This window comes from Culex quinquefasciatus, chromosome 2 (genome assembly GCF_015732765.1).
Source record: "Culex quinquefasciatus strain JHB chromosome 2, VPISU_Cqui_1.0_pri_paternal, whole genome shotgun sequence".
NCBI lineage: Eukaryota > Metazoa > Arthropoda > Insecta > Diptera > Culicidae > Culex > Culex quinquefasciatus.
Window position 1 is genome coordinate 152,254,270 of NC_051862.1, and position 13,437 is coordinate 152,267,706.

The 13,437-nt window shown below is 36.8% G+C and overlaps 2 protein-coding genes across 4 annotated transcripts in view; one reads left to right on the top strand and one right to left on the bottom strand.

Annotated features, from left to right (window-relative positions):
* Positions 1–13,437, top strand: part of LOC6050527 (phosphoglucomutase-2) — a 142,153-nt gene that overhangs the window by 87,840 nt on the left and 40,876 nt on the right. The window lies entirely within an intron of this gene.
* The window catches only part of LOC6041639 (START domain-containing protein 10), a 43,459-nt gene that overhangs the window by 25,547 nt on the left and 4,475 nt on the right, over positions 1–13,437 (bottom strand). For all 3 annotated transcript variants that reach the window (XM_038257863.1, XM_038257865.1, XM_038257864.1), the window contains exon 2: positions 6,230–6,582. In XM_038257863.1, the coding sequence (XP_038113791.1) occupies positions 6,230–6,521 (292 nt within the window). In that variant the 5' untranslated portion in view covers positions 6,522–6,582. The remainder of the gene's footprint in view (positions 1–6,229; positions 6,583–13,437) is intronic.

Here is a 13,437-nt window from a genome sequence, read left to right on the forward strand (position 1 = left end):
AAAACTACTTAATTTTTCGTGTAATGTCTCTACCAAGGGCTGAAAAGTACTTTTCAGCACTGACATAAGTGCTATTTTTTATATTTTTTGTTTTAAATTGATCTTCTTGTCAGTATGTTTTGAAAGCTTACTAATGATTGTGTAATAGAATAGCCTTAAGACCTTGTTTAAAACACCAAATTTTAATGGAACTAATCAGTTTTCATTTTCCTTTTATCCAACGTGGTATCCTTAAACTGCCGAAAGATGAACCGTTTATTTGCGAAACACAATTCCCTTTCGGGGGGAGGGAAATTTATGAAGCCCAGTTCCCCCTGGGGAGTGCTTTCAACACCACCAAACATCCCCCGTGAAACCCTTTCATAACCGCGCCAAAACACTGACCAAAGGCGGCGACTTTGGTCAAATTTCGAAGAGGTTTTCCCGCGTGGGTGGTGGTGGTCGCAAAAGAAAGCAGATAAGAACGATGGTCTCCCAACCACCCACAACTTTTGGCGAAAAAACGCTTCGTGCGATAAGCTCTGGGCGAGTAATGAATTATGCAGTTGTACCCTTTTTTATAGGGAGGGGTTCGTAATTTGTGTAAATATTTCTCTTTTGTGTTTTTCTTTTCATAAGAAAAGCTTTTGGCACAGCAAAATAATAAACGTTTAAAATACGCTTCGTTAGCTTGAAGAACAAGCTGCGCGCTTAAAAATCCAATCAATGGAATGTAACGAACAAACCAGAAAACAAAACAAATCTCAAGTGTCTCCTGGGAAACTTCAGGGTTGCCATTTGGTCGCCGGATTGAAAGGGCTTACAAACACGCGCAGCCCCACCACCCGGGAACGAACGGTTTTCCGCTCTTCCATCCAGGCATCGTATTTTCCGCAGGATAATCCGGGAGATCTCGAACCCCGGGACAGAGAGGGGCAAACAAATGAACAATCTACCGAACGAACGGCAAACAAACGTAAGTCAGTGGTACCTTTTCTTACAGATGTTTACACTGAAAAAAAATGTTTAAATTTGAAGTAAAAAAAAAGATTACAAAATATCTTCCAGAATTTTTAAGACGAAATAAGAAATATTTTGGATAAATATCATTTTGAAAATACACATGAATTTTTAAAAGTGTCCGACATCCCTTGGAAACGCAATGTTGTGTTTCTCAGACATGTACTAAGGGCCGTCCCTACCAACTGTTGTACTGATTATATAGGTATTATTGATAAAGGTTGCCCGTGGCTGGGAATATCGCACGCGGGATGGAAGCCCTCAGGGAGTGGGACTCAAATTAAATGTTATTATGGTGGTATTATGTGTAAAGGGCAATGTTGCTGGTTTTAAATTTGCTCTGACTTTTATTCCATGTCCATGAATGTTAAAACAAATCTAAGTTTAATCAAATGGAGAAAGTTTCTTCAAATTATTTGAATGATATGTTTTGAATGAATGAAAAAACTTCAACAAGATGAACATGACATTTCTATATCGTTGTCCCTTTCAATCAATGATGATTCAACTTGCAAAAAAAAAAGAACGACCAATCCAATCAAACTTCACAACGGGACGCCTTTTGAAGTCAACGATGATCACTCGTTTCCGCTGTATGGAATTTTCCCCATATTGATGCTTCAACAACATCATATTGTTGTCATAGTGCTATCTCGTCGCACCTCAATTTTGGATCAATTCAATTATGTTGAAATCCTCTGTTATTTTATCATTTGTGCTGAAATTTTGAAACATACTTTTTTAGAATGGTCAAAATTATGCCTATGACAGGCCAGCACAACGGCGACGATCTGACCCTGATGGAACTGGTGGCCACCATCGTCGTTGTGTGTGTGTTGATGGTACGAACCGTGCCATAACCCTTCCAGCGATGGCCACAATCTTCGAGGAATTCTTAGGATTCTCTGCCTGAGACGGTGTGGTGAAGAAAAGGTGTGCTAAAGCTGATCAACTGGCCTGATTAAGGAGGCATTCGACCGGTGATGGGAAAGGGTAAATGTTTCCGACTTATTGACGTCCACGTCTGTCACTCCTAATAAACCAACGTATGGTTGAGGAGTGTGATGATTTCAGCGTATACTAGAATGGTCCAATTTTGGGTTCAGTTTTGTGTTACAATGAAAAACTGCTATTTCTATTCTGATGTATTTTATCTAAAAATCCAGTGTCAAAAAAGAGTACATTTGAATTCTGAGTAATTCTCTAGAATTTCTAATTTTTTTTTTATATTTTAAATTTTGTATTCTTGTATCTTGGAAAGGAATTTTAGGATCGATTTGGTTTGTTCTGTTCACTTCTGGAGTTTTTTTTTGAAAAGGTCCAATAAACCAAACTTCCAGTTTTTGCTTTTTGGGTGTTTTTGAAACCGCCTTGAGGCAGGGGTATTAAAAAACACCCAAAAAGCAAAAACTGAAAATTTGGTTTATTGGACCATTTCAAAAAAAAAAAAAACTCCAGACTTCCCACTGAGAATTTTGGCTCGAGCCTCGAGTCGATCTGGCTCGAGATCGAGCCTGAATCGAGTCGAGGTTCGAGCCAATATTCTCAGTGGGTTGTAAGTTATGATAATGACGTTTCAGAAAAAAATGAACGAAACAAAAATTTCTCGATATTTTTATTCGCTTTTTAATTACTAAAAACTATTTTATTTTAATGTTTTTAGTACGTTTTAGGGGACTAACAAAGGCATCTTTTGCGTCAAGAGGGACTTGTGTCCTATCCCTCGCTTAGTCCGAACAAAAATCCAAAATAGAGCTGTCAGCAAAATCTGTTAGACTAAGACAGTAAGCCAGAGTAAACAATTTTGGTTGTTAGCGTAGGTAAACACAAGCAACACAAGAAATCTTGTACAAATCTTAAACAAAATTTATTTTTTTCATTTCTATAACTATAAAATAATGTGTAGACCAGTAAAAAGATCAAAAAAATCGGCGTTCTGTACACAAACAATTAAATACGCAGTTAAGGGACCATCTACAAACCACGTGGACACTTTTTTGAAATTCTCAACCCCCCCCCCCCCTCCCTTCGTGGACAATTGATAAAAGATTTTCACCACCTGAACCATCTTGAAATTTGTTTAGCGGATTTGTTTTTTTTTAAATTAAATATGTCTTTATTGAACTTTCTTCTAATCATTACATTTCTTATACATGCTAAGTGGTATGGCTTAATGCTCTTCATCTTTGTTGTATTTGTCGTTTCATTATTAACTGATCACATTTATTTTATTTACTTCAAATTGTTTTACATTATTGCATTGAACAGAATACATTTGGGTAAAAAGCGGATTTGTGATTTACGTTGTTCCATCATATTCTTGAGTTTAAGTACGGCGCAATTAGGGTACCGGAGTTATTACTTTTTGAATATATTATGATCATGAAAAAAACTATAAAAAAAACAAAAATTTAAAAGCAAAATTAAATTTGCAATTCAAAATGGCTTTTCACTTTTAGGGACCGTCCATAAACCACGTGGACACTTTTTTTGGAGATCTAACCCCCCCCCCTCCCATCGTGGACAGTTTCCATGCAAATAAAATCTTTTTTATATGGAGCGTGGACAATCGCCAACCCCCTAAGGTGTCCACGTGGTTTATGGATGATAAACTGCATTGTTTTCAAGTTATAGGCATTTTTCGGTTATAAGTTTCCAAAATAGTTCATTCAATTTAAACATATTTAATGGAGGAAAAAGATCCCTTGCGAAAAACTCGGGATTGGAAACTTCAATTTTCTTTTATAAACTTTGTTGATCGGACACCTGGTTGTTGAGATACAGCCTCTTAATGTTAAAATGTTGTGAAAAGTGGGGTTTTCCAGTCCTCTGGTACCGGATTAATGAAAAACGAAACGAAGTTGACTTTATAGCTGTCGGCCACCATTGCTAGTGGGTAATTCTCCGCCAACTCACACAGCAGTTGCCCCGACCCCTCTTCGATTTGCGTGAAACTTTGTCCTAAGGGGTAACTTTTGTCCCTGAACACGAATCCGAGGTCCGTTTTTTGATATCTCGTGACGGAGGGGCGGTACGACCCCTTCCATTTTTGAACATGCGAAAAAAGAGGTGTTTTTCAATAATTTGCAGCCTGAAACGGTGATGAGATAGAAATTTGGTGTCAAAGGGACTTTTATGTAAAATTAGACGCCCGATTTGATGGCGTACTCAGAATTCCGAAAAAACGTATTTTTCATCGAAAAAAACACTAAATAGGTTTTAAAAATTCTCCCATTTTCCGTTACTCGACTGTAAAATTTTTTGGAACATGTCATTTTATGGGAAATTTAATGAACTTTTCGAATCTACATTGACCCATAAGGGTCATTTTTTCATTTAGAACAAAATTTTTCATTTTATAATTTCGTGTTTTTTCTAACTTTGCAGGGTTATTTTTTAGAGTGTAACAATGTTCTACAAAGTTGTAGAGCAGACAATTACAAAAAATTTGATATATAGACATAAGGGGTTTGCTTATAAACATCACGAGTTATCGCGATTTCACGAAAAAAAGTTTTGAAAAAGTTGGTCGTCATCGATCATGGCCGTTCATGGTCACCCGCGACAGACACGGACGACGAAACAAAGAGAAACGCAAAAAGTAACTTTTTCAAAACTTTTTTTCGTAAAATCGCGATAACTCGTGATGTTTATAAGCAAACCCCTTATGTCTATATATCAACATTTTTGTAATTGTCTTCTCTACAACTTTGTAGAACATTGTTACACTCTAAAAAATAACCCTGCAAAGTCAGAAAAAACACAAAATTATAAAATGAAAAATTTTGTTCTAAATGAAAAAATGACCCTTCTGGGTCAATGTAGATTCGAAAAGTACATTAAATTTCCCATAAAATGATATGTTCCAAAAAAATTTACAGTCGAGTAACGGAAAATGGGAGAATTTTTAAAACTTTTTTAGTGTTTTTTTCGATGAAAAATACGTTTTTTCGGAATTCTGAGTACACCATCAAATCGGGCGTCTAATTTTACATAAAAGTCCCTTTGACACCAAATTTCTATCTCATCACCGTTTTAGGCTGCAAATTATTGAAAACACCTCTTTTTCGCATGTTCAAAAATAGAAGGGGTACCGCCCCTCCGTCACGAGATATCAAAAAACGGACCTCGGATTCGTGATCAGGGACAAAAGTTACCCCTTAGGACAAAGTTTCACGCAAATCGAAGAGGGGTCGGGGCAACTTTTCCCGATTTCGTGTGAGTTGGTAGAGAATTACCCTAGTACCAACCACTAGTGTCTTCCTTTTTAACTACAAGGACTTCGCCGCCCTGGGCTCCTAAGTGTATGAAAGTATGGCACGAAGCGACGGCGCCGAATACCCATATTTACACAAAGAATTTTAGAGCGCCCGCCGCGGGATTCGAACCAGCAACCTCTGGATTGTGAGTCCAGTGCGCGGTCCGATTGATCCACACGGGCGGGACAACCGGATTAATGAATTTTTGAATAAATTATGATTTTTTGAATAAATGTCCCATATGCAAAAACAGCAAGCTGAGAAAAACGCATTTGAAGTTTGTCCCACACATAAGGCTACGTGTTAAGTTTTCACGGAAAAAACTGGATTTCCTCCTGATTTCAAGAATACACCAGACATTACACCAGAAAAGTGGTGAAATTACATATTTTCAGAGTTAAAATTACTTATTTTTTCTGACATAAAAGATGTACCCCTTCCCAGATGCAATTTTTTTTTTCTTTTTAGTCATCAAGATTTCCCAAAAAATGTATGGAGGGAGACATGTATGGGGCCATTCATAAACCACGCGAACACTTCTTTTTTGGAAATTTTGGACTTCGTTTTGGTATGGAGCGTGGACAATCGCCAACACCGCCCCCTTCTTCCTCATGGAAATGTTAATGATGTATAATGGTTTTTAAAAGCAGATTTTAAAATATTCCCACATGTTGAATTGGTTGAACAAACATTGAATTTTGAATATTTCTATCTCGCGTCAATGAGCCAATACACAGAAAAAAAATCATGGTAATATTACATCTGGGAAGGGGTACATCTTTAATGTCAGACACAATTTTTTGCTGTGTACTTGTTCCATTGACAAACCAGGAAGTAAATGAGGTACTGTAAATAAAGCGTAAACGTCAACTCCTATTTTTTGTTCGAAAATAGCGCAGCTATTTCCGCTCCACTGATTATCTCCACCAACACACGAATCAATCTACCCACAAGCCATACAGCATACTCACTCGCGTAGTACCCGACGTCGTTGTTCACGTTCAGGACCCCGATCTCGTGGCTGGCCAGCATGTGCGAGTCCCACACCTTCCGGTAGTCGGGGTCGTGCAGCACGTCGAACAGCGTGTCCGCCGTCACGTCCCCGAACTCGGTGTGTATTTTCACCATGTTGAAGTTGCATCCGGGGACGGGCCGCGTGTACACTTGCGTGTCCGACTTGGCCAGCTCCAGGGTCCAACCGTCGTGGTCGTCCACCAGGCGCTTCAGCGCGTCAAAGTCACTGTCCTCGGCGATGCGGGCCATGGCTGCGGCCCTGGGGTTTGCTGTGTGGGTGAGTGCTCACTTCCGGTTTTGATTGCCGAACCTTTTTGGGGAGAGGAAGAGAAAGGTACGAAAAGAAAACATCATTCAAGAGGATTACCTGCGGGCCGGACTTCCGAGGAGATTTTCTGCCAAAATTAAATTAGTATGTGGGCAAACATTGACATGGCTCGTTGGCGAGTGAATTTCGACGGAGTTATTTAATTGTATCAAGTTTGCTCTTCGATAGATACGCTTGATTTAGACTTACGTCAGTATGTTGGAATTAAAAAACAGTCAATTTGGTTTTTGTAATTTATGCCTGGATTTTTTTTGTAACCATCCAGTGTTAATAGGTTCTACAAAAACTGTCAGCCAATGTCTCTTAGCCAAATTTTCAACGAACACACTTACCTCTCCGTGAGCGGGTTGGAAAGCTGAATGCCGGCTCACCGGCATAGCAATCCACATCAAACGTCTGTAGATGAAACCGCACAGAACAATTTTGTGCTTACCTACCGGAAAACCGTAGACCCTAGCATAACTTGCAACTTTATGTACACCTATTTCTACCTCTCGTCAGCCGGGTTTCCAAGGTTACAATTTAGCAGCTAGAATAACATCTACACAACGGTCAAAATTGCCATTGGTAGCGAAAAGGTGGATAAAAATGTTATCAGTGGAGTTGACAGGAGTTCAGCAGGTTGACCGAATTCTCTAAACTTTGTAAGTTTTACAAAATATTTTTTTATTTATATAATCAACGGCAAGTTTATAACTTTTGAAACTTTAGCTTTTCTGAATTCTGTTTTTCAATTTATTTGACCTTTTGTGAAAAAAATTATTTGGCTAAAGATGTTCGAGATTTTTTCTAATCCACGTTATTTATGATGCCAACTTTGAACCACTCTTATGTTGCTGCTGAGTGTTAGAATTATTGAAACGGAACTACTACTCCGACACTGTCTGCAGTTCTTTGTTACAACGGCTAGCAGCACGTATGCTATAAACCATGCTCTGTCTGGCAAAAAGACAGACCTGGTGGCATATGTGGCGTACCACGAGAAGGCATATGGTTTCTTTTCCGTCTGAAGTTGCTATTTGGTCTGACATTGTAGTAATTTTCATGAAAAAATACTGTTTATCACATATAAAAAAAAAAAAAAATATTTTCACACAAATTATTCAAATTATTGTTATCCTGGAATTTCCATCCCTCCAGAAACCACTGCTTCAGAAAGAATCTCCAGTTTAGCCGCAGGACCAATTCTGCCGTGGTCATGATCCACTTCCAGCGCAGCGTGTTCCTTTTTTCCGCGAATCTTATACCGCTTGTAACCGAAACGCGGTTAGGTCCCATCCCACATAACTTCGCATAGCTCACTCACCCCAGCCAGTCGCCCAGACATGTCGTGTCCCATCATCACATTCATAGAGAGAACAGCACCCGGGCACTTCCGAACCTGCCCTGCCCCTGACTTCTGACATCCATTCCGGACCACTGAGCTCGAAGCCGCCATGCGAAAGAAAAACGAAATATTAAATTTGCATAAATGAGCAGCACTTGCACACGCTCAAAAACACACATTTTTAGGATGGGATGAACTGGCGGGTTTAATATAACGAGCTAAGTTGGTGCGGGATTGATCCACTGCGCAGGACGTAAAGTTTTATTGCGGAAGAGTTCCAGAGAAAAGCATCACTTGCACGGAGAGACTGTTAAAGGCACATCCAACAAACTTTAGGTTGATTTTTGTCCTGGCTAATGATTTGTTAAAAATATCTTTAATTTGGGCTATTTTAACTACAAAGTTAATAACTCTGCCAAAAATTTAGCAAACTTAACAACTGTTTAGAATCATAGAAATGTCACATCATTCTGTATTACCTGGAGAGAGTCCACTGTAGTTACTCATTGTCACGGAATTCACAAAATAGTTTCAGCTTTTAACATTCTTTTACGCATTTTCCCCAAAATTCTCCGGAATAGGGTCCTAAAGTGCTGTGTCATTTTTTTTATTTATAACGGTAAAAAACGCAATCATTTACCATTTTTAAGAACGTTTTATCATTTTTACGCAAACAAAAATATTGTCAAGACAACATTTTACGGTGGACCAACTATGGTCCCCTTGGAACGAGCTGTCAAGTAGGATGCTTTCTGCCAAGAAGGGCCGAGAAGTATTTTTGTTTAAATTCATCTAAAAATCTGTTTTAAATACTTTGCTATCGTACAAAGGGTCATTGTACCCAGAATAATAAGCTTTATTGTTGTGAACAAGAATATCCCCAATTTAAGCTTAATTTTAGGACTCAATTGTTCTTTCTAAACGCTTGTTTAAGATTTCAATAGAAACGTAGAAAAATAAATTTCTAAATTTTGAAGCAAAAAGTATAACTGCATTAAACGTTATTTTTTTTAAATCGATGAATCCATGATTTTTTTCTAAAGCGTTTGGTATTTTTTCCAATCTGGGCAACAGATAGGAAAAATTAATAATTTGTAAAATCCCTCAAATTACCCTATTTGATCTATATAACAAAAAAAAAAAACGTTATAAAACGGAGTCAAAAACTTGAAATAAATAAAATGCTGAAGTAGTTTTCGCAAGTCATGGGACTGCTTATTTTTCTTTAATTCTCGAACAACAAAAAGACCTTTCTTTCATCGCCAAAAAATAGTATTGAAATAGTAGTTTATGCAACAAGTTGCGAAAAGAGGATTTTTTTCAGCACGAGTCGTACATTTATCCAACGAGGTTCACCGAGTTGGATAAATACGACGTGTGATGAAAAAATCAAGTTTTGCAACGAGTTCCATACAACGTTTTTTGCAATTCCGAAAACACCCTTTGAACAGAATTATAGGATGAATGTCCATGCATTGAGTCAATGAATCGTTTAATTCAAAAAAATGTTGAAAAGTATAACTTTTCGAAACAAGTGCTGAAAAGTTCAACTTTTCAGCATCCATTTCAGTAGAACTTTTCAGCATTTGTTTGAAAATTCTGTTATTTTTGGAACAGAAAAGTAGGCTGTTTCGTCGTTCAAGAATGACAGGAAAAGTAATTAGTTTCACGACGGAATTGCAAAAATTACGTTTTGCAATTCCGCAGTGAAACTGACAACTTTTCCTGTTCTTCTGTAGAAACGAAACGGCCTACTTTTCCCTACCAAAAATAACTGAATGGAAAATTAATACCTTTCCACACCAGTGCTGAAAAGTACTAATTTTCAGCACTGATATGGGTGCTGAAAAGTTGAACTTTTCAGCACTAGTATCTAAAAGGAACATTTCTCAATATTTTTTTGTTGTTTTAAAAGGGTGAATTTACTAAACACATGAATGTTTGACATAAAATTCCATTCAAGAAGCGTTTTTCGGAATTGAAAAAAGAATGTTGTAAGCAACTCGTTGCAAAACTTGTTTTTTTCAGCACTCGTCGTATTTATCCGACTCGGTAAACCTCGTTGGATTTACAACTCATGTTGAAAAAATCTTCTTTTTGCAACTTGTTGCATAAACTATTATTAAGCACTTGTATTGAATAGTATTTTTTCAGTTTTGTTTTAGAGTTTGACAATAATCTTGCGAAAAATAACATTAAAATAACAAAACAAACTGTCCACAAACAAAAATACAATTAAGAGTGTTTTCAGGAATGGCAAAAATAATATTGTATTCAACTCGTTGTAAAACTTTATTATTTCAGCACTGGTGCATTTTAGAGTGATGATCAATTGAAGTTGACCCCTAAAAACATGTTTTTTTTAACATTGGCAAAGTCACATAAAACAAGTCTAACTTTCAACCCAAATTTTTTCTAAAGATTCAAGAGTTCTTCTTTCCGATGCTTTTTAAAGATCATAAATTGGTTGAAAAATTAATTTTCGGCGATTTTTTAGATAGAAGTCCGTCTAGAGGCGGGGTTGTGTTGTAGATGGTTAAATTAAAATGTTTTTCCTAACTTCAAATTGGCATTCGTCTGTTTGATCAACTCAAAAAGTGTCGGAAAGTGTACTGCTGTTTTTGGTGGCGATAAGTAATCAAATTACGACGCGACTCCATTGACAATTTCAAAGCAATATTCACCCCTGACTGCAATCCATAGCAATGGTAAAACACGACAAAATTAAAAAGTCAAATGATTCATGTTTGTTTTCTTCGCTGGCTTTTCTTCTATTTCCGTCCACTCTCGTGCTGGAGGGGTGGTCTGCCATTTTTCAAACCAGAAAGAAGTGCAAAGTGTATGTTTTAATTTCATCATAGCTTTTTCTCGCTTTCGTTTTTAAACATGATTAACGATTGCAATTTACCACCGCTAAGAATTGTTATAAGTTTCTAGTGCTTGGATTAACCAGCTTTTTATAGTCAAGTGTTTTTTCTCTGTAGAAATTGTAGCAATTGTTAAAGTAAATATTTGTTCTGATAGTTTGCCCAAAGAAAAGCCGTTGACATCATTTGTTATTCTTTTCAAAGTCAATATTGCCATTTGCAATCGTACACAATCATCCTGTTTACAATTAATTAACAACACAACCGCTCCAGAACAAATATTTAGCAACACCGGAAGTGCTTCGAAAGCAAATTGCCCATCTCGTGCAAACCAGGCCCCAAGCGCAAAACCAGACTCTGCCGTTTCGTGATAATTTTGCTAAATCCTCCGGCGGTGGTGGTCGCGATTAAGGGAAGCACCGTGTGGCTGGCAATACAAAATCGATAATCTACCGACCCGGTACGACAAAGTTTCGCCAGCAGTGGGACACAGTACCGTCTTGCCGTACTTTGGGGGCTTCACACTTTGGAGGGCTGTCAGTCTTCTCCAAGAGACTGTAGCAAGGTGGTGGCTGGATCTGGGAGGAGGAAGCAACTCCCACGTGGAATCGGAAACGAAAAGTTTTGGCTTCAAACCCCGCCACCAGAATACCTTTAGCATATATTAGACGCGTCGACAATGGGAAAACTTTTTTTTCTGTTTTGCCCTATTATCAAGAGGGGACAATAATTTCCTGGTGGATTTGCGTGGAACAATTTGCTTTCCATAATTCAAAAATTTGAAGGGTGCTCAATCATTCTGAATGTTGGTTTTTGAAATATGGCATAGAATAGAAAAATTTTTTTTTTTAAATTTAAGGTGTTATTTTTAAAAATAGTGGATTTACATTAAAATAAAACATTTTAAGTGCGTTACATTTGCAACTTGAAAGCAAATCATATCATATTTTCCCAAATTAAGCTTTTTTGCTTCATAATTTTCCAGGGAGTAGTTGTGGATGAATACTAGCGAATGGATCTGGGTTTGATTCCCATTTGAAAATGTTTCTTCTTCATCAAAATTAATTCCTTAAAGTTCCAAAGTGTTAAGGCTCGTCTTTAAACAACGTGATCAATTCTATCTGAATTACAGTAGTGAATTTATTTGTTTTTTTTTAATTTTGCTCAAACTTTGTCGTCATTGGTTCATACAATTTCGTGCAGCGGTCCATACAAAAATGATACGTAAATATTCGAAAATAGTAATTTCCTGATCGACTTGGTGTCTTCGGAAAATTTGTAGGTACTGATGGCTCAAACAAAAATTAAAGTTCAAAAATTTCCTAAAATTTCTAAAATAAGTCAAACTTACCACCCAAAATTTTAGAAATCGGTCTTTTTTCTTCAATTTTATTTTATGTATTTTTTAATCCGACTGAAACTTTTTTGGTGCCTTCGGTATGCCCAAAGAAGCCATTTTGCATCATTAGTTTGTCCTTATAACTTTCCATACAAATTTGGCAGCTGTCCATACAAAAATGATAGGTGAAAATTCAAAAATCTGTATCCTTTGAAGGATTTTTTTCATCGATTTGGTGTCTTCGGCAAAGTTGTAGGTATGGGTACGGACTACACTGGAAAAAAATGATACACGGTAAAAAAAAATTTGGTGATTTTTTATTTAACTTTTTGTCACTAAAACTTGATTTGCAAAAAAACATTATTTTTTTTTTATTCTTTGATAGGTTTTAGAGGACATCAAATGCCAACTTTTCAGAAATTTCCAGATTGTGCAAAAAATCTTTGACCGAGTTATGAATTTTTGAATAAATATTATTTTTTTCAAAAAATCGAAATATTCGTCGCAAAAAATTTTCAACTTCGATTATCTATGTAAAATCAAATTTGCAATCAAAAAGTACTTTAGTGAAATTTTGATAAAGTGCACCGTTTTCAAGTTAAATCCATTTTTAGGTGACTTTTTTGCAAATAGTCGCAGTTTTTCATTTTTTTTAAATTAGTGCACATGTTTGCCCACTTTTGAAGAATTTTTTTTTGGAAAGCTGAGAAAATTCTCTATATTTTGCATTTTTGAACTTTGTTGATACGACCCTTAGTTGGCCCATATTGCCATGCAAAGGTTCAAAAACAGGAAAATTGATGTTTTCTAAGTTTTACCAAAACAACCCACCATTTTCTAATGTCGATATCTCAGCAACTAATGGTCCGATATTCAATGTTAAAATATGAAACATTCGTGAAATTTTCCGATCTTTTCGAAAACAAAATTTTCAATATTACGCCCTTTTAAAATGGCATCGTATTTTCTTTACTGTGTACAAATGCTTAAAATAACATACATTCCTGATTTTAGATTATAATTTTGTTGAAGATTACAAATCAATCAGTTTCTCAGGACAAAGAGAATGCATGGACATTAGAGAACATTCAATTCACGCGCGTATGTAGCACGTTTACAAGGAAATATGATTCCCGTCAAAAATTACAAATTACTGTAATGTGTGTCCACTAATGAACTTTCATCACAATACATTGCTTCGGGAAAGCTCATTTTCCCGGATATTATCGTCCCAAAATGGCTCTTTTACGCATGTTCTTTCTTCTTCCTATTTCGGATCACTTCCCCGAGGAAACGGATCAGTT